This window comes from Leucopleurus acutus (genome assembly GCF_964270905.1).
Source record: "Leucopleurus acutus genome assembly, chromosome: 10".
Classification (NCBI taxonomy): domain Eukaryota; kingdom Metazoa; phylum Chordata; class Mammalia; order Artiodactyla; family Delphinidae; genus Leucopleurus; species Leucopleurus acutus.
Window position 1 is genome coordinate 101895445 of NC_139153.1, and position 21913 is coordinate 101917357.

At 43.6% G+C, this 21913-nt stretch overlaps 1 protein-coding gene across 2 annotated transcripts in view; it reads left to right on the forward strand.

Moving 5' to 3' along the window:
* The window catches only part of LYRM4 (LYR motif containing 4), a 116615-nt gene that overhangs the window by 13431 nt on the left and 81271 nt on the right, over window positions 1-21913 (forward strand). For both annotated transcript variants that reach the window (XM_082848046.1, XM_082848047.1), the window contains exon 2: window positions 17898-18018. In XM_082848046.1, the coding sequence (XP_082704172.1) occupies window positions 17898-18018 (121 nt within the window). The remainder of the gene's footprint in view (window positions 1-17897; window positions 18019-21913) is intronic.

A 21913-nucleotide genomic window follows, 5' to 3' on the forward strand; every position in this document is an offset into this window, starting at 1 on the left:
TCCTGCATGCCCCCTCCTGGGCGATGCTCGGCTCTCAGGCTGGAAGCCACCTTACCTGTTCTCCTGACTGTACCACAGCCAGTCGGTCGTCTTGCCCAGCGGGTCATCTCCTGTGCTTCTCCTACCAGGAAACACTTTGTGTCTGCACAGTGACTGTCTTTGCTGGCCCTCACCAGTTTTTGTTGGGTTTTGTAACAGCCTTCCACTGCTCTCCGCCTCCTGTTCTTGGTTCTTACCAGGCGTCCTTCACATTTGCCACCAGAATGTTTTTCTAAGTCTCATCACAGCACTCTCTGACGTCTGTGTTTAAAAGTAGCGCAAAGAGTTAACAGTAGTAGACTTCTTCCTTTAGAAGCAAATTGGTCAAGAAACTTTGACTAGGTAGAGCTCAGATGAATAAATGCTGACTGAGAGGCAAGTAAATGTAAGCCATAGTGTAGGATTATGAGTAACTATGTCTAAGACATTGTTTATCTACATGAAATATGCTAAATTTGCTTGTAAAATTCAGGTATTCAAATAGATTAGTTTTATTGCTGCTGGAAATATTAAGAATTGACCCTGAGTCAAAATTTGTATCTGCTTCCTATCATATTGAAGCTTTAACAAAATAAATAGGATCATAAAATTAACATTTTATTGTTCTTCAGAGATCTGTATTCACTTCACTACGCTCACTGAATTAAATTACCTTTAGTTATTTGTTTATATAAAGATAAAAGGACAAGTCAACTTGATAGAATAAAATATGGATTATTTGCAAGGCCTTTGGACTTTCTCTTATTTAAAGGCATATGAGCCTGGAGGGGTGGGATAGGGAGGGTGGGAGGGAGGGAGACGCAAGAGGGAAGACATATGGGAACATATGTTTATGTATGACTGATTCACTTTGTTATAAAGCAGAAACTAACACACCATTGTAAAGCAATTATACCCCAATAAAGATGTTTAAAAAAATAAAATAAAATAAAGGCATATGAATTTGTTAGCTGACTTAACTTATGTATCTTGTGCTTATGTAAGTTTGGATAATCAATAATGCCCCTTTACATAGTAATTCTCTAATAAGAAAAAATTCTTTTTTAGCATGAGTATAGAATTACCCTGCAGACCTTGTCTTGAATGACAGTAGCTTCTCAACATTTGTTTTGCTATATTGTGGTTAAATTAAATTTATTTGAACTGGCCTGGGGACCTTACCATCTTTTAGCGGTATTGTTCCAAATTCTCAATTCATAAATAAGAGATTTTGGAACCCCATCCTTTCTCACACTGAAAAGAATCTGCATTTAATTTTATTCTTAATTGAGGAAATCAGGAAAATAAGGGTGAGAAAACCAAAATGAGACCTGGAATGAGGTTAGCAAGCAAACTGAGTTCTTGGAAGTCTGAACATCTGGCAGCCATAGTACCGCCTCCAGTCTGGCTCTGAGCTTCCCAGGAGCCAGAGGGGACCACGAGTAGTTACGTGAGTCACAGTGTCATGATACAAGAGCAGCCGTGTGCCTAGAAGTGCAAGTCTTCCTGGTACTAAAACCCAAGAAATTTATCTTGTGGCTCGTCGTATGCAGGGCCACCTTCTTAGCATAAATTCCATAGGGCGGTTTCTTCTGGCATCTCATAATCTTGACTAATGGCACAAGCCCCCAGTGAATAAAGCAGTTCTGCAAGAGACCAAGATTGCAAGTGCCTGGTGTAGAGTACCCAGAGGGATAGGTAGAGGGCTTGCCTTTTAGTGAATCCTCCATAAATAGTATTTATTTCTAAGTTTTGATTCATTTTGAATAGCAGTGGGTGTGAAGTTATGCTCCCAGGTAAGATCTAGGCTAAGTAGAAAGCTTTGCCCCTACATTGAGGGATTTACCATGACCAGAACCAGAGACCCCTGAGAATCTCAGATCCCCTCCAGTTCAAAACCTTCCAGTTCTATACCTTAGAGATTTTTTTAAGGGGCTATTATGATGGATGATCTGTTTAAACAAAAGAACTTTCAGGTGAGACACTCAAGTAAATTAGTTATAAAATGAACCCCTGTGTAACTAAATTGGTTTATTCTATAGAATTAGTGTGAGCTATGAGCCACTTAACATGTGCCCAAAATTAAGACTGATTTCAGAAAATTTTATCTAAAGCTAATTTTTCAAATATCTTGAGCTCAGAGCCATTGTCTGTTAAGACCACTCTTGTTTGTCAAAGCTCGATATCTGCATTCAGCAGAATGGCTTTCCCGCTGTGCTGAGAGAGAGAGAGAGAGAGAGATTTCACTACACTTTGTTCTTCTCAGGTGGTCATAGTTTTGTTGACATAGAGTCTCCCCCAGAAAGGTAAGAGTTTAGCATTTAGCATACTGATAACATTTCTTCCCATTCCGAGCCAATATATTATATATATTCGTCATCTCAAAACTAGTGAAAACATTTTATATTTTCAGATATTTTCAGTGGCAGTCAGTTAGTAAACACATTTTTTTCTGATGAAACTGCTTTGTAACCGAGTAAGCTTGGACCCAGAGGTAAAAGAATGGACCTTGAAGTGTGTTCTTAAGACTAACACAACCAGATTATTTTTCTGTCTAAAGTATTCGAAAGTAACTTACCTCCACATATTTCACGTTTAATGGATCAGAATTGTGATGATCAGTTGTGTGTTCAAATGCTTTATGCCAAACATAGCAAATGTTGAAATATAACAGTAACTGGAGGTATATGTAAATTCTTTCCAGAACTAATATTACTAATTTGCTATAGTGTGTATTAAATGAATAGTAAAGAAAAGACACAAACATGTAGTTAGTAGGTGAAAGATTAAAATAATATCTAATATTGCTTGTTAGACTAAAAAAATTCATAACTATCATTTTAGTCTGTTTATATAATTCTTCTGGCTAAATGTAATTGAATTCTTTTTCCTGTTGGAATAGAAATCTTACAGTTATCATTGGATCACAGGTTTTTGTGGGAGTTTCTCTCCTTGTATTATAACTAAATAAAATTTTTCAATTCAACAGTTGTTATAGAGCACCTACTGTGCGCAAAGCGTAGTATGTCCTGTGGGGACACAGAGATGGACAAGGTCTGGGCTCCTGTCAGGTGAGACAAAGAACCTGGAAGATGTGCCCATAAGTCCCATCATCCCAGGCAGCACGATGCGGGGTAGGGGGGCTGGACAGCAGTGCTGCAGACAGAGTGCCACAGGGGCCAGAGGCCAGGAGATGGCACAGAAGGCAGATGTGCTCATTAGTGGGAACTAAATTCTGCTTGGGAGCTATAATACTGAAACCACAACTTCACCTTGAATATTATCCTACACCCTTAATCTCATCACTACATATTACCAGAGGATTCCATCCTGTGGTGAGATCCTCATACTTTTTAAAAAGTAGTCTTCCTCTTTCCCTCTCTCCTTCCTCCAAGACTCTGTATTCCTTCCTCCATATTTTTCTTTCCTTTCCCATATGTTTTCCCACTCATATAGAAATAAGGGATTTTGAATTCTATATTTGTCTTTGGCCTCCCTTTGCAGAATGGCTCTCCACTCTGGTGAAATTCCTTTCATCCTTCAAGGATGTCAGCCTCCCTAGAAAGACTTCCGAGACCCCCAGGCTGAGTTACTCCCTCCTTCCTCTCTATTCTCAGAGCACTTCCCATATAGTCCCGTTATAAGATACAGTGATGTATAGCGTGTCCCAACCCCGGGAGCTTTGTGAAACCATGGCCGGTTTCCACTTGGATCCTAAGCACCTCACGCCGAGTCTGGGGCCTAACGGATGAGTGTGAGCGAATGAGCAAGACCTTCCTTTGAGTAGTAAGTGCATCTCACAAAAGTCTTCTTTTCTCTGCATCTCGGCGATATTCGATACAAACAGAAAGAATAGTTTTAAATAATGGTGAAGAGTCCCTCAAAATTAACATTTCAAATATAAAGCAGCCTAAATTTAGTCCTCTTAAATAATGAGAGTTTTTATTTTGTTGGGTTTTTTTTTTAACATCATGATAGAAAATATATGGTACAGGCTGTTTTAAGAAATATGGCTTGAAATTAGAGTCAGAATTTTGACGACCCTTCTTTATACAGAGTAAGATGGTTAGTTACAGTGGAGTGAAGGGACAGGCTGAGGAAAGGGCTATAGAATACCAGCCTGACACAGGACAGTCAGGTAAGACCAGGTTGCACATCCACGGATCAGCATCTTCTCAAAGCCAGGACTGCCCGCAGTCCTGAGCACTGAGGCTAAGACCACTGTAGGGGAGGAAAAACTTACTCAACTCTCTTATGCTCTGTGCACGGAGCCTGTGAATTAAACTGTCAGAAGACTAACAGGAGACACCATGTACGAATTTTATTTCATGTTAATATTTTTGCATAGCATGGAAGGAGCTTCATAGAAAAGTGGCAGCCCCAAAGAAGCAGTTAGACTTGGGGGCTTGTATACCATTTTTACAAAGGGCGGTAAATTGTGGAGCGGTGACTAGACAAAGCCAAGGGATTTGGGCAGCTAAGGACAGGATATTGTTGGAAATTGACTAGGAAATATATGGGGGAAACTAACAGAAGACAGGGTTATTTTACTGTGGTTTGTGTAGACTCATCTCAGCATAAACTCCCCATATCTGGTGGGAAGAATGTTCTTTTCTTCCTGGTACCAGGAGGACACCTTTCTCATGGGAAATTTATGACCTGCTTTTGGCAGCAAAGAGAAGGGCAGAGAGCCCTTCCTGCATCTGCTGTTTCTCAGTTGCCTTCAGCTCAAAATAACCAAATGCCAAAGTGGCATATTAGGGCGTGGAATGTTCTCCCCTTCATTATCATGATTTGACTTTGGACTTGGCTGTGGGATCTGTATGGTGGGGACCTTTTGGAAGAAGGGGCGGGGAATGTATTGACAGTCTCTGCTGTGACTCATGGACCTCACACATCTAAGATCAGCTGATGCACTTGGTAGGCTGTGTTGCCAGAGGGTTAGAGGAGATACAGGTGCAGCTGTGCCTGGTTTGCGGCAGGTGCCCTGGATCCATTAGCTGCTGTGAGAGGAGGGTCTGTAAGTAGCCTCTGATGAATGAGCAGGACTTGCCTGTGGGAACTGTTGGCACACGCCTGGGACCGGCCCTTTCAGCCTCCAGCCTCTGAACCTTGAAGGGGCTGCCTGGGTAGCAGTTTTCTCCAGATCAGCATTTCCCAAAATGTAATGGGTGTTACTGGAGGGGGAGAAGCCCTGTGAAGGAATCTAGGTGCCTAATTTTGCTTTCTCACATTTCCAGGTATCTTCACTGCTTTAATGTGTAAATATTCTTTGTGGCTCTTCCTGAGGGAATACTGGTATTTTCATGCAGTGTATGGTGGGAAGTGTGGGTCCACATGTCAGATCTGACTCTCTCCTGCTTTGGGCTCTTGAAAGCACTTCTAAGCAGTTGGAGGGCTCCCCAAATCTGCCACATCACCCATTGTCTGCCTGCCATCGTTGGTCTTATCCATGAGACCTCCTTATATCTAGAAAACATACGTTGCTCACTTATTCTTGCTGGTGACTAATGGCAAGAGGAAAGGATAAAATAAACAAAAACGCATTTTATTTGGCTTCTTTTTAGCAGCGCTGATAGGAAATTTTAATGAAGACATTTGAGTTTAATGACCAAGAGGAATTTTTATTGTTCATGCTTTATTTTCCCCCATAAAGTGGAAAATCCAAAATTAATTGAATATTCTACCATACATAGTTATTCTCCTCAAATTTAAATCATTTAAAGGTCCTGTCTTACATTGGCATGGTTCACACTGTAATTTTAAAATAAAATTTTTAAAGCTGTATTCTGTAGTCTTAACTTTTAACACTTACTACATGATGAAAGCTTGGGTTTGCTTTTTTAATACCAGGTCAAGCTCATCTCAGGTAGATGAGGGGGTCGCAGGGGAAGAAGCAGAAAATCCCATCCCTGCACATGGAGCTTTTATGTCGTGGTGACCCTTTTAAAAGAAATATGGCCAGATCCATAAGAAGAGGATATGTATATGTGAAGACACTTAATACTTGAGCATTATCTTTGTTTTTTCCCTCACAGGAGTAGTTTGAAGGACTCCACAAATGAAGGACATGTTTCTCTTTTGGTCCAGGAACATGTGAGGAGGGGACTGTGGGTCTGAGCTCTTCGAGTCCAGCTTGCGGGGCACCCGTGCTGTCTACACAGCCGTGTCTAAAACCAAGAAATGGGGAAGCCAGGACCCCGCCGCTGCTCGATCTGTATGCCTCCCTGCCACAAAGCTAGACAGTGTTTTATAGGTGGCCTTTACTTTGATAAATTGGTTTACATTTTGAAAAATCTTGTTTGCAGCAAAATGTCAGTGGCAATGAGGATAGATCCAAGTGGTAATTAGAAGTTTAATTTTGATGAATTGTAGGTTAAAGATCTTAAATGTTTTTATGCACCAAAAAGGAAGCCTGGACAGAAACACTCCTAAACTTTTCCTCTAGGGCCTGAGGAAAGCATCTGCTACAGGACAGTGGAACTTTTCTTTCTTTCCGTTATTTATTGTTGTTTTTTTTTTAAAGAGACTGTTACCTTTTTAAAAATCCCCATAGAACTGTACCTAAAATCTGCAGTTATATAAAAATGGTTTTTAGGTCATAGTGTTTTAAATATACTTTTTGTTATATGTACATAATTTTCATATTTATTATTTTAATACATAGAGGCCATTAATTTACCATAATTCCTTACAAACACATCTGTCGTTTCCATAACTACACCTGGGCAACTGAACTCAGCTGGACAAAAATCACCCAGTTTGGCAAATGGATACTGGATGTTACCAACCTCAGCTGGCTCTTCTCATTGCATAGAGAGTTCTGGAAGTCTGGTCAGGCTCTCTGTTTCTGAAATAATTGTTTTAAATTCCTCTTCTCAAACTTCCAATCCTCCTCACTCTTTTTTTATAATTTTGTTTTCTGATGTATACTCCAGAAGCCATAACATAAAAGAATGGGAGAAAATATTTGGCACAAAAACAGAAATATAGATCAAAGGAATAGGATAGAAATCCCAGAGATAAACCCACGCACATATGGTCACCTTATTTTTGTGTGTGTGTGCGTGATACGCGGGCCTCTCACTGTTGTGGCCTCTCCCGTTGCGGAGCACGGCCTCCGGACGCGCAGGCCCAGCGGCCATGGCTCATGGGCCCAGCCGCTCCAAGGCATGTGGGATCTTCCCGGACCGGGGCACGAACCCGTGTCCCCTGCATCGGCAGGCGGACTCTCAACCACTGTGCCACCAGGGAAGCCCCGGTCACCTTATTATTGATAAAGGAGGCAAGACTATACAATGGAGAAAAGACAGCCTCTTCAAAGTGGTGCTGGGAAAACTGGACAGCTACATGTAAAAGAATGAAATTAGAACACTCCCTAACACCATATACAAAAATAAACTCAAAATGGATTAAAGACCTAAATGTAAGGCCAGACACTATAAAGCTCTTAGAGGAAAACATAGGCAGAACACTCTGACATAAATCACAGCAAGATCCTTTTTGACCCACCTCCTAGAGTAATGGAAACAAAAATTAACAAATGGGACCTAATGAAACTTAAAAGCTTTTGCACAGTAAAGGAAACCATAAACAAGACAAAAAGACAACCCTCAGAATGGGAGAAAATATTTGCAAATGAAGCAGCTGACAAAGGATTAAGCTCCAAAATTTATAAGCAGCTCATGCAACTCAATATCAAAACAACAAACAACCCAATCCAAAAATGGGCAGAAGGCCTAAATAGACATTTCTCCAAAGAAGATATACAGATGGCCAACAAACACATGAAAGGATGCTCAACATCACTTATCATTAGAGAAATGCAAGTCAGAACTACAATGAGATATCATCTCACACCAGTCAGAATGGCCATCATCAAAAAACCTAGAAACAATAAATGCTGGAGAGGGTGTGGAGAAAAGGGAACACTCTTGCACTGCTGGTGGGAATGTGAATTGGTTCAGCCACTATGGAGAACAGTATGGAGGTTCCTTAAAAACCTACAAATAGAACTACCATATGACCCAGCAATCCCACTACTGGGCATATACCCTGAGAAAACCAAAATTCAAAGAGTCATGTACCAAAATGTTCATTGCAGCTCTATTTACAATAGCCCGGAGATGGAAACAACCTAAGTGTCCATCATCGGATGAATGGATAAAGAAGATGTGGTACATATATACAATGGAATATTACTCAGCCATAAAAAGAAACAAAATTGAGTTATTTGTGGCGAGGTGGATGGACCTAGAGTCTGTCATACAGAGTGAAGTAAGTCAGAAAGAGAAAAACAAATACCGTATGCTAACACATGTGTATGGAACCAAAAAAAAAAAATCGTTCTGGAGAACCTAGGGGCAGGACAAGAATAAAGACGCCGACGTAGAGAATGGACTTGAGGATATGGAGGGCTCAGCGGCCATGGCCCACTATTGCCAATTTTTCTTTTATTGTGGTAAATTACTGATTTTGTTATGTCATTAGGCACTTTTAAATAATTCATAAGTAATGATTATTGTAATAATTTAGAAAGCATAAATTCCAATAACCAAAACTAATTATTGTTAACATGCTGTTTCCTTGTAGTTTTTCTGTACCTATATTTTACCTAATTGAGAGCATCCCGAATGTAAAGTTATATCCTGCATTTCAGGAAACTTAACATTAGAGGGTAAAGTTAGATTCCATATTCAACATCTTCCACTAAAATTAATTCCAGGAAGATCAAAGAGTTAAACATAAAAAGATAAATCATAAAAACTTTCAAGAATACATGGGTGAATATTTTTTGTGATTTCACAGTAGAGAAGACTTTTGTACATATATATAACCAGAAGTCATAACATGAAAAGTGTTACACTTTACTGCGTAAGAACTGAATGTTTTTACGTGACAAAGCACACGCACATAAAGTCAAATGACAGTCCAAGGAGAACATTGCAACTCACCCCAAAGGGATAGTTTCCTTAACACCTTCCTAAATTAGGTCTTACAAATCAATCAAAAAGACAAATCACTCAGTTAAGAAAAGGCAAAGATTATTAACAGACACAGAGGGCTTTAAACTTGTGAAAAGGTGGTCAGCAGCACTCATAACAAGAAAAATGTAATTAAAAGTGAAATGAGAGGGGCTTCCCTGGTGGCGCAGTGGTTGAGAGTCCGCCTGCCAAGGCAGGGGACGGGGGTTCGTGCCCTGGTCCGGGAGGATCCCACATGCCGCGGAGCAGCTGGGCCCGTGGGCCATAGCCGCTGAGCCTGCACGTCCGGAGCCTGTGCTCCACAACGGGAGAGGCCGCAACAGTGAGAGGCCCATGTACTGCAAAAAAAAAAGTGAAATAAGAGACCATTTTTCATCTGTTAGGTTAGCAAAGATCAGAAAGTTTGATGACACGTGTTGGCAATAGTGTTGAAAACCAGCAACTTACATGTTGCTGGTGGAAGCTTGGACCAGTCCCTCTGCAGAGAGAACTTTGATGATATTTTATCAAATCTACCATATACATATCCTTTGCCCTACCGGTTCCATTTCTACGAATTGTTCCCACAGACACACATGCACGTAATGCTATAGTAATAGCAAGATCAGAAACAACCTAAATACCCATTAATAAGGGGCCCACTAAATGGACTGTAATTCACGCATATGGTGGAACCCTGCACAGCCCTTTATGGGTCAACTCATCTGTACTGACAGGAAATGATTGCTCAGATACATTTTTATTCAGGAATTAGAGGTGCACCATATGTTTAGAACCCCACTACTTATGAAGAGAAGTATACACAGCGGGTATAATACGAACCCAGTATCTCTGGGAGGCTACACAGGAACCTGGCAACTGTGATTGCATCTCGAGAGAACAGGGTCTGGAGCGGGAGGGAGACTGGTAATTCTCCTTACACCTTTTTATACCTCCGACTTTAGTATCTGCAGCTTTAAGGTTTTTGAAACATCTTTTTAAAAGCTGCATGATGTCATCATTTATGAACATTTAAGGTTGTTTCTATTTTTAATGCTTATAAACAATTCTGTAATGCATATCTTTCTGTATACATCTTTGTACATATTTCAGATTGTTTCTGTAGGATCACTAAGAATAGAATTAGTGGATAAAAGATAATGAACATCATTATACATTATGATGTATGATACTATCTTCCCCACAGGAGATATAGTTCATATCCCACCATCAGGCTGTACATGCCCTTTAGGTTTTTTATTATTATTATTTATTTATTTATTTTTGGCTGCATTGGGTCTTCGTTGCTGTGCGCAGGCTTTTCTCTAGTTGTGGCGAGTGGGGGCTACTCTTCATTGCAGTGCACGGGGTTCTCATCGCGGTGGCTTCTCTTGTTGTGGAGCACGGGCTCTAGGCACCTGGGCTTCAGTGGTTGTGGCACTCGGTCTCAGTAGTTGTAGCTCATGGACTCTAGAATGCAGGCTCAGTAGTTGAGGTGCACGGGCTTAGTTGCTCTGCGGCATGTGGGGTCTTCCCGGACCAGGGCTCGAACCCGTGTCCCCTGCACTGGCAGGCGGATTCTTAACCACTGCGCCACCAGGGAAGCCCGAAACTCTCTTCGTCTCATTCATGTGCACAAAGATGACCTGTCATATTATTGGATCAAGGAGTACGTAAGTATCAGCTGTCCAGAATTTCCAGGGAATGCATCCTTCTGGGAAGCTGAGTTCCCATAGTTTTCTAGACGTTGATGCTGTAAGTATAGGAAACCTTCTTTAAATTTTGTCTCTTCGTTAGATATATTACACATTGATATGTGGACATGTGTCACGGAGTATAACTGTAATCTACTTTTCCTAGTTTTTTTGGTTTTTATATATAAATTTATTTATTTATTTTTGGCTGCGTTAGGTCTTTGTTGCGGTGCGCGGGCTTCTCATTGCAGTGGCTTCTCTTGTTGCGGAGCACGGGCTCTAGGCTCACAGACTTCAATAGTTGTGGCACGTGGGCTCAGCAGTTGTGGCTCCGTGGTGTGTGGGATCTTCCCGGACCAGGGCTCGAACCCGTGTCCCCTGCATTGGCAGGCGGATTCTTAACCACTGCGCCATGAGGGAAGTCCCATGCCCTTTACTTTTTAAAAAAATTATGCTAATTTAATGGACAGAAAATTATACCTTGTTTAAATATACATTTCTTTGATTGTGACCAAGGCTGAACATTCATATATCACCTGTCTCTCTAAATTTAGTCACTTTTTGGGTTCTCTCGTGAATTACTGGTCCGTGCTGCTCACTCATTTATTTACTGTGGTCCTTCTGTCCTTCTGTTCGATTTATATGCGCTACTTACATGCTAAGGATATTAATCTTTTGTCATATTTGTTTCTAACTGGGTCAGGTCTTTAAGGACGAGTAGGAGTTAGCCAAGAGATCGGGCTGGAGGAGGACACACCACATGTGGAGAAACAGCAGGCCTGCCTTCAGGAAGAACTGAGAAAACTCCAAGTCTTCCCGGAAAGCTGCAGGCAGTGTTTCATTCTGGAAGTGGTGCTGGGTGGGGTGGGATTGATGAACAGGAATATACCGTCCATGCTAATGCACTTGACCCTTATTCTGAAGATAATAGAAAACCGTTAGGGAATTGTAAACAGGGAAGTATGTAATGGGTGTTATTTACAGCTGCTCCCAAAACTGAGAGCCCTTGGTCTCTAGAGTGGGTTTCTAATAGGAAGTTTCTAATAGGAACTTTACCTCCTTACCCATACCCTTCTCGTTGGCCATTGTCCTCCTTCTTAAAGTAATTAAACTCAGTTATTTCACTTACACTTAACTGCCTTTGTCACTAGCTTTCTCCCTCATAATGCTCGCAGCCCAACCGCTTTTCCTAAGACATACTTGGCACTTGAACTATTTGTAGCAGTACTTGGAGCAGTGTTGGGAGATAAGATGATCTTTTTAAGCTTTGTGATGCCAGAGACAATTTTCTTTAATGCCTTTGCAAATGAATAAGAACTTGGCTCATCCCAAGTATTTGTCAGAGGTTGGATAGTTGGGGTTTATTGGCCCCTGAGGAGACACAGCTTGGAGTTGAAAATCCCAGACTGTGTTCAGCTGGGTTCAGAATCCAGCTCTGCCACTTACTGGACATTTGATCTTGGCCTTTTTTTTTTTTTTTCCTAATCTCTGAGTTGTAGTTTGTGCGGATTAAATCAGATAATGTGTATCCAGTTCTGAGCACAGTACCCTGTGCATGGTACCTGTGCCAGAAATCATAGGTATTATTTGTCCCTTTGGACCCTCAAAAGAGCACTGGAAATGACTAGAAAGCGCCCTTTTCTTTGTGGATTTTGAAAATAGAAATCTGAGGTTATACTTATCTCTGTTGCATTCAGTATTATCTGCTTAAAGTTCTTTTTTTATCCTTTCTTAAAATATTTTTCCTCTGACCTTGGAGTTCAATGTTTTAAAAGTAAATATCTTGGCATTGTCACTGTCATCTGGTTGTTAAGTCTCAATGAACCGTCTCAATTTTTTATAATCACTTCTGGAATATTTTCTCCATTAGAACTTTAATTACCTACACAGTCCACTTTGTTCACACTTATTATTCATAAGTTATATACCTTTGCCCTCTTCTGAAGGTTATTTTTTTCTTACATATTTCTCATCAACTTATCTTTCTGTGTTTTAGATTTGATTTCCTAGTTTGTCCTCTCTTCTGGCTTCTGTAATAACTGTTAATTTTTACTTCCTTCAGCTGTGTACATAATTATCCTCTAACATTGCCGTCTTTGTTTTGTGGGGGTTTTTTTCCCTTTTTTTGCTTTTCTTAAAAGTGGGCAAATGTAATGTAGCTCCTATACTATTTATCTTTAAATTTTCCTTAGAAGTCAACCTATTGAGGAATAATTTACATACAATAAAGCATCCGCTTTAAGTGTGAGGCTCAACCTTTTGACCAATATACAGTCAAGAACTGTTCCATTGCCCCAGAAAGCCTCCTCAGACCCTCTGAGTTCCCTTTGCCTGGCTCTTATTTCCTCTTTCATGATTTGGGTGTGGATTTCATCCTCCAGCCGCCCCTGAGGCCAGTAACCTTGTTGATCTCCACCTCCCACAGTGCTTACATGATAGGCCTTCTAGACTTCTTCATTGGATTTTCATGGTGAATTTTGTAATCATTCCCTTTCAGAGGTTAATTCAATCTTTGTGCTACAACCCTTTCCATTCTATTTCTTTATCAGTTTCTTACTCTTTGTTGTGATTTCCTTACTGATTATTAGTATTTTTCTTGAAGGTCTCTTTGATATGATATTTGGATAAGTTTGTATATTTAGTAAATATTTATTAAGCTCTCTCTCTGAGCCAGGCACAAGGAAGATAAAAGTCCATACTGTGTGGGGCTACCATTCCAGTGGGAACTTAAACATTCATAAGAAGGAAGCTTTCTGCTCTGTTCCTTACCCAGAGTACTTATGACCTTCAGATGATCCTTGAGCTTCTCCTCTAAAGCTGTTACTATGCATTCTATTATACACAGCATACATACACCATAATCCCAAGACTCTTGCATTAATCTGAGGTAAGACCCTGAACCAAGATTAGAGCTGAGGGTTTGGAGAAGTGGAAGATGATGCAGAAGACTGTAAGTTGAAACAGTAAGATTTTGTGATTGTCTAAATGTAAGGAATTATGGGAAAGGAAGGCACTTAGGATGAATACCCAAATGTCTGACTTGGACAGTTGGCTGTCTGAGGATCCTCCTACCTAGGAATGAAATACTGGCCATTGGGGAAAAGGGAAAAGAAGATGATAACTTCAGTTTTCAAAGTGTTCAGTGGGAGAATTTGTAGTGGGCATAGTGGGCGCCTTTTGTTGGCAAGTCCAAAAGGCAGTTAGGTTCTATGGATTGGTTTTATGGTCCAGAACCAATGGCATATATACATATATGGTAGTTGAAACCTTGGGCATAGATGCCGTTACTGGAAGACATGTTATTAAAATGAGGTCCAATATGGAGCCCTAGAGAATACAACATACAAGAGGTAGCAGAGTCAGATAAGCCCGCACGGAAGACTAGGAAGAAACAGCTAGTAGACCTAAAGGATAAGAGGAGAGACTAGCCAGCTGCGGAACTCTCCGTCCTCAGAGCAAAGATAGATACCTCAGTAACGGTTTGCAAACACTATCATCTGTCTCACTATAAAAGTTGACTTTAAAAATCTTACTTTACTACATATTATGAAAATTTTTGTTACCTAACATTGGTGGCCTATGTACGCACTGAGTGGCCTTTAGATATTAAGGCTCGATGAATCTTAAGACTTGACCTCAAGAAGTGAGCAGACAGCGGTGTCACGGAAGCACACATCATGGTTTCATCAGGCAGTATGGCCTCAAAGGTGTGTAAGGGTGAACAGATGATCTGAAGCAGCAGTAGGGTCCAAGGGCGTAGCAGCACTCTCCTCTCAGCCCCGTGGAGTCTGGAGGCAGGATGAAGCAGCTTCCCCCTAGTGGCTGCGAGGGAAGCCTGTCTTCAGGAGCAGGGCACCTCCGAGTTAAGGCCAGTGGAGGGAGGACGTCCTTCCAGGCAGGTGCAGGAGTTTGCCCCAAAGAGGCCAAGAGAAAGGGTTGAGTCGTTTTGTTACTGGAATACTTGGCTTGGGGCTGTGGGAAGGGGAGAAGGCACAGGTGTTTTTACAGGATGGATAAGCAGAGAAGCCAGCATGTGGGGTGGTGACGAAGGATGACAGAAATGAGGATATTACATCAGCTGGTTGCCAGATGACACCTCTTGCCCGCTGAAGCCAACGTGAGCCTCCGGGTGCTGGGCGGCTGTGATTATTACGGCCTGCATTTGGCTGACAGTGGTTCTGGAAAGAGGTGAAGCAGGACCTCAGGCACTGTAGAGCTGTCGTTCCTGCCGGCCGTATTGCCCTGCGCCAGGGACATTGGAGTGGCTGGAAGAATCTCACAAAGGGGTTTGATCCTTGCAGTGGGGAAAGGATAGCCAGTAGCACCTGTGTACACTGGAGGTCTGTTGGCACGGAGCAGGGAGAGGGGGTCGAGAAGAAGAGACTCGTGGGAATCTGCTGCACAAAGTAGCGCTAAGAAACTGCAGAGTTTCCGGAGGGTAGAGGCAGAGCAGTGACATGTTAGCAGAACCACCTGCCGTTTCTGTGGATGCCGTCTACTTTCTCATGGTAGCCGTTGCCATTTTGTTGCCCTTTACGGGTTAATTTTTTGTATTATTTCAGACAGCCTCCGGCTTCCGCTAGGGTCGCCCCAATGCAGGCCGTTGTGCAGCAGCTGTTGGCTGCCATCTCCTTGGCAGCATCTCACGTTTTTCTTCAAATGTTCTTGCTTAGTGATACAGTCAGGGGACTGATGGCAAGAACGTGTTCGAGGATAAATGGTTTCCCTTGGCAGCGGTGAAAAAAACGCAAATGATACAAACCAGGGCGGGGCAGGATTGAAATAATTGGTGGTTAGCCCCTTCCTAGAAAATGGGAAGACTCAGCCCGATTTGTGATTGCCTTCACAAAATGATGACCATTTGAAATAAGAATCATATGAGTAAAAACTCTTCATGCAGTAGTGGTTTTATGGTCCAGAACCAGCGCAGTGTCTTCTCTTGGGGCAAAGGGAAGTACCTGTGCTCTAGATGTGGGGGTGGGGGGGAGCAAGAAAGGGGGGAGGGGACCTTTCCGTGTCACTCGTTCCACAGGTGCAGCCAGCATTGGAATGACAGCTTTTGATTTTGCTTCAGACACATTTAATTGGAAGATCAAGAGCTTCGTTCCTTTAGGTATAGACTTTGGGGAGACTAGAATACACAAAGGCACACTTAGAACGCTGACCTTGAGCTCAAATGATACAAATCGTTGAGTGTCTTCAGCTATTTTCTAATTTCCTTAAACTTTAGAAGAACTTGGGTCGTTGCGTTCCGAGACATACTCCTTTGCTCCTACCTATTCTGGCTAGTTGCTGGCTTTTAGAAGAATGAATTTAGTAATGACTACTATTGCCCATGGTATTTTTCCAAAAAGAAGAATTAAAACACTGGATGATTCCCTGAGGTAAATTCCTGTTGTAAAACCAAGTCTGCATATGGAACGAAATATTAGAATTAAACTATTTTGTTCCTTCTCTATTCCCATCACCACCAGAAAGAAACTGTTTTGGAGGAGCGTGTGGGTGTGAGGGAGAACAGTGATGTTGTGTGACACAAATAACCAGTATGTTGTGCACGAAAGGTGCCAGAGATTGCTTTAGCCACCCAGCTGCTGCCTGCAGTCTTGTTAGATTAGCAGCTGTACATGAGGAAAATCTACATAAATCTATGTATGTCTATCCATTTCCAATCCTCGTGACCCTGAGATAGATGCCGAGCTCCCAGAAGCTCCGCGGCAAGCACTCCAGAAGGCTCCCATGGGGCTAAGATGAAAGACTCCGCAGCAGCTCGCACCCTGAAATGCAGGCTCCTGAACCGTCCACTTTTCTCCCTGTGGTTCTTAACGTTACAAGATTTCATTTTCTCTTGCTTTTAAATGCAAATGGACTTGATATTTGAATGTTTAATTTTCTTTTAGTTTAGGAAAGTTTATCTAAAACAAAATTAGTCCTCTCCAAAGTAAGGTTTCCCAGTTCAGTTGTATCCATCCCCCAGCTCCCGAGGAAATTGCATTCCCCTTCCCTCATTGCTCTGCTGCTTTTTCCGTTCTTCGGTTTCTAAATGGAACTAATGGTTTCACGTGGATTCTTTAGCTGGTGTTTCAAGGTAAGTGCAGAGCAACCGGAGATCATACAAACACTAGAGACAGTCGCGTCTGGTGTGTCTGACTTGGGCGGCGTCTCCTTGGTCCTCGTTTCTGTCTGGTGAGGCTGAGCAGGCGTCGGGGTTAAGGCCATCACTCTATGAGTGTGGGAGTCCAGAGGTTACCGACCTTTGAGTCGTCTACTCTGGCTAATTATCCACACGACAGCCTGGTGTGACCCCAAGGGTGTAGGGTGAAGCACAGGCTGACGTGAGGAGAGGGGTACTAATTGCATTAAGGTGTAACAAGAAGAGGAAGAAGAAAAGAATAGCTTTTATTTCTTGAGTTTTTCTATGTACAGGTTTCATACCCAATTCCAGACACACATTATAAAGCCTAACCTTCCCAACAGCCCTGAGAGGTAGGCGGTATTAGGCCTGTTTGACAGGCGTAAGATGACGAAACAGGGGCTTATGTTAAGAAGGTTGCCCAGGTTCTCACAAACAGAAGGAACTTGGAAAAGAATTCAAACCCAAGCCTGTCTGATGTGCAAGGCTTGCGCTTAAACCGCTGCCCTGAACTGCATGTGATGTATGTTGGGCGGGGCTGGGGGAGTTTATGTGTGTGCACGTGTGTGCACTTTAGAGATGGAGAAGAGCATTTTGGTGTCATCTCCACTCTCAACTGTGGTAGGGTCGCAGTATGGATCCTTGCCTGTTCTGTTTCACAAGAGAAGGTGGGATGAGACCGGAAGGCTGACCCAAGCGTGGCATCGGTCACCGTCTTGGTACACACACATGCAGTGCATCGTGGCACCTGTCAATTGTCGTGTTGTCTCTGCACACTGAAGGTTCAGTTATCCATGTTAATGGAGGGAGGCCAGTTGTGAATAACCGTGAAAAGCCAATAATCTAAGGAGCGTTTCAGTAGCACTTTACCATTCACACCTGACTCGTTTGGAGTAGATTCATCTCCCCGAATCTTTTTGCTCAGTCATCCCAGGATAGTAATGGGCCTGTTCCAAGAGCAGAGAGCAGAGGTGATTATCCACAGGGGCCTAGCAGACAGCTAATTCCTAAGAAACCGCTTGTGAATTCATTTTTAAAAGCATCGTTTCAGACACACTGACACCTTTTCCTTTTTTCCCTGAATTCGTTTAGAAGTTACGCCATCAGGAGGATAAGAGATGCCTTCAGAGAAAATAAGAATGTAAAGGATCCTGTACAAATCCAAGCCCTAATGAATAAAGCCAAAAGAGACCTTGGAATAATCCGTCGACAGGTAAGATGGTTCAGTGATGTACGGTTTTTCGTTAAGAGCTTTAAGCTTTGACATGTCCCCCTTGATTGGTGTTTGTGATTCACACCACGGGATCATGAAACTCTCTTCCTCTTTTTTGTTTTTATTTTTGGCTGTGTTGGGTCTTCGTTGCTATGCGCGAGCTTTCTCTAGTTGTGATGAGAAAGGGGCTATTCTTGGTTGTGGTGCGCGGGCTTATCATCGCGGTGGCTTCTCTTGTTGTGGAGCACAGGCTCTAGGCGCCTGGGCTCCAGTGGTTGTGACACTCGGGCTCTAGGCGCCTGGGCTTCAGTGGTTGTGACACTCGGGCTCAGTAGTTGTGGCTCGCGGGCTCTAGAGCGCAGGCTCAGTAGTTGTGGTGCACGGGCTTAGTTGCTTCGCAGCATGTGGGATCTTCCCGGACCAGGGCTCGAACCCGTGTCCCCCGCTTCGGCAGGCGGATTCTTAACCACTGCGCCACGAAGGAGGCCCGAAACTCTCTTCCTCCTATTCATGTGCACAAAGAAAGATGACCTGTCATATTATTGAATCAAGGAGTACGTAAATATCAGCTATGCAGAATTTCCAGGGAATGCATCCTTCTGGGAAGCTGAGTTCCCATCGTTTACTAGACGTTGATGCTGTAAGTATAGGAAACCTTCTTTACATTTTGTCTCTTCGTTAGATATATTACACATTGATGCGTGGACATGTGTCACGGAGTATAACTGTAATCTACTTCTCCTAGTTTATATATATATAAACTTATTTATTTATTTCTGGCTGCGTTGGGTCCTCGTTGCTGCGCGCAGCCTTTCTCTGGTTGAAGTGAGCAGCAGCTACTCTTCGTTGCGGTGCGCGGGCTTCTCCTTGCGGTGGCTTCTCTTGTTGCAGAGCGTGGGCTCTAGGCTCATGGGCTTCAATAGTTGTGGCACGCGAGCTCAGTAGTTGTGGCTCCGCGGTGTGTGGGATCTTCCCGGACCAGGGCTCGAACCCGTGTCCCCTGCATTGGCAGGTGGGTTCTTGACCACTGTGCCACCAGGGAAGTCCTTTCCTAGTACTTTGAAGTCATAATTCAAGATAATGTTGCCCTTTTCTGGAAGACACTGCTGTGAACCTAAATTTTGTTGCATGTGGAAGGTGTATCTGCAGGTGCAGATGGTGTGAAGCACAGCTGCTTAGGTACTGACCCCAGAAGGACCCGGCGGGGGTTTTTATTTTCCTCCTGTAGAAGTGCTGGCGGCTGCCTTGGCTTGTGCTTGCTTCGCTCTTTCTCGTGAGGTGGATGGAGCACCTGCAGCAGCCTGGCCTCCTGGGTGGTGTGACTTGTCCTTCTCTCTGCAAAATTAACCAGGGAGCCGACGGCTAAAGCAGCCTGCTGGCGACTGGTTTTCTCACCCTCTAAAAAATCATCCTTTTCACTCTTTTTCTCTGATTTAGCAGCAGTCACACCATAAGCTCCATTTCTGCTTCCCTTCGTTTTTCTCTCTTCCTTGCAGTGAATTTGTTTAGGGGTGGAGGGAAACCCCTTACATTTTCCTAAGATCTGTGAGTGTGTTGGAAAGGGCTTCTTTAGCATTGTCAGGAGATGCCAGCTTGGCTGACATTATGTCTTATCACGATATATGACGTGTATCGGGATATATGTTTATATCTCTGACCCTTCTGCATGCTTGACTCTATAAACAGTTCGATAAAGAAGCAGTATTAAAAACTAGTTTTCATTTTATGTCAAAATTAATAGTCTTGTTATGTTGCCTACATAATGGAACAATCCCTTCTAGAATAACTTTTCAGATTCAGACAACTCTCCCTGAGTTCTACAGTTACCTAGCAATAGGATAACTTGGCCATATTCAGACAAGCCTAGGAAATGATCTTTAACTGAGAGCATGAAGAGATAATAGGATAGTCAGAAAAAGAAGCTGGTCTGCACGTTTGCATGTGTGTTAATAGAGGCAGAGAAAGGGGTTGCCATTTTAAAAACTCTGGAACAGTGGCATTTTCCAGGCATCAGTGGTTGAATTTTATGGGATGCTTTAGCACTGGAACTCGGAAAAACAAGCAGCCTGCGCCCTTATTTTGCATAAACTCAGGAAGACTCGGCTCTTTGGCGCTGCCCCGTGCAGAGGTTGGCAGGCGCCTCCGAGGCAGGCTGGTTGCATCTTTTACTGTAAAGTTGCTCGGAGTAGAAAGGGCTTAGAAAAGGGGCCTGTAAGTAACCCGTGCCACCATTTCTTTAGTTATGCAATTGTCTGTGTCACTTGGTTTGAAATGCTTTTAGAAAAGAAGAAAAAAAAGAAAGGATAGACTGGCTCTCACCAGACATTCCCAGTGGATCCACACAAAACAGACTCAAGCTCTGGGGCCACAGGTCGGGCCCTCCCCGGGACAGCCTGCCAGGTGTGCCTTCCTTGATTGGGGGCAGAGCCTGCGCGGCCCGCTTCCGGGCCCAGGGCGTCTGTGTTAACTAGCAGAGCAGCAGGTGCTTCCCTTTCATGTCAAGATTGCTCCTGAACCCGAGCTTCACGTTGACCCGAGTTAGCTTATGAGATGCAGGCGATTCCCGGAGCCCCCTCGCTCTGAGCTGGCGAAGCTGGCCTTGGCCTAAAGGCCTAAAGTAGCATCTGTATTTTCTTCACACTGGTCCCTGTGACAGCTTCTAACTCGCCTCCCTGTCTGCCCCAGTGGTCTCTTCTCCACAGGCTGCCAGGGTGAAAAATCAGAGCAGGTTACCACCTGCTCAAAACCCTCCAGGGGCTTCATCCCCGACGACGAGCCTGCAGTCCTCGTGAAGTCGGCAGAGACCCTCCACGGCCTGTCTCCCTCACCTGCGCCATTCCATGACCCCTTGCTGCCCCTGGCACCCCTACCCCCAGCCTGTAACCCTCTGGGAGCCTTTGTCCCCTCGCCTGGAATAGTCTCCCCAGGCCTTCGCAGAGCTGGACCCCCTTTTCACTCAGGCGGTTACTAAGGTTGCTCGCCATCACAGAGGGCTTCCCTGACCACACGTGGCTCTGCCCCTTGCCCCCTTACCCCTACCCCCTTACCCTGCTTCAGAGTTCCTCACAGCACTTATCAGCACCAGAAATAGCATCACTTGTTGCCCTGTTTTCTCCTCTTCCACGAGGACAGGGGTCTCAGCTGTCATGGTCACCACCGCGCAGGAGGCAGGAGCATGGGCTGTGGGGCCCGCCTGCCTGTGTTCCAGTCCTGACTCCTGGTCGCAGTGTGACCCTGAACCAGGTATTTAACCTCTCAGTGCCTAACGTAAAACACAGGTGGGAACAAGCCCAACTTCGTGGGTTACGGTGAGGATAAAGTAGGTTAATATATGTGAAGCTCTTAGAAGGATGCTGGCACGTCATAAATGCTTGTGTTATTGTTAATCAGAAGATCTAGACCAGCCCCGCGTGGAGTTGGCTCTTAATTGTTTGTGGGCTAAATGAATCTATGAAGTTTGTCCCCTGGGGTCGAACACCTCAGTCCCGGGGTCTGTGCCACCAAAATCGTGGTATCTTGTTGGCTGCCCACGACCTCGCATGGTTCATGCAAATGATCCGTGAAAGGAAAGTGGAAATCTGATGAGGATCTTGAGACATTACCCTCAGGAACTACAATATCCTTCACATCAAGTCCCTTTCCACTCGATACTTGGACTCAAAGACCATCCACCAGGATGCACGTCGATCTCAGCATCATTTTCCGTGGATGAGAAAGCCTACAGCCACCTTTCCAGGCGCCAGACACGCACACCCGTAAGGGCAGCGCTCAAACTGAAATCGTCCTCTCAACCCTGGTCCCTGCCTCCTGCTGTCCAGTCTTTAAAGTGGGTCTCGCTTCAGTCAGCCGTGACACTAATGATACCACTGTAAGCGCAGTAAGATTTTGCATTTTT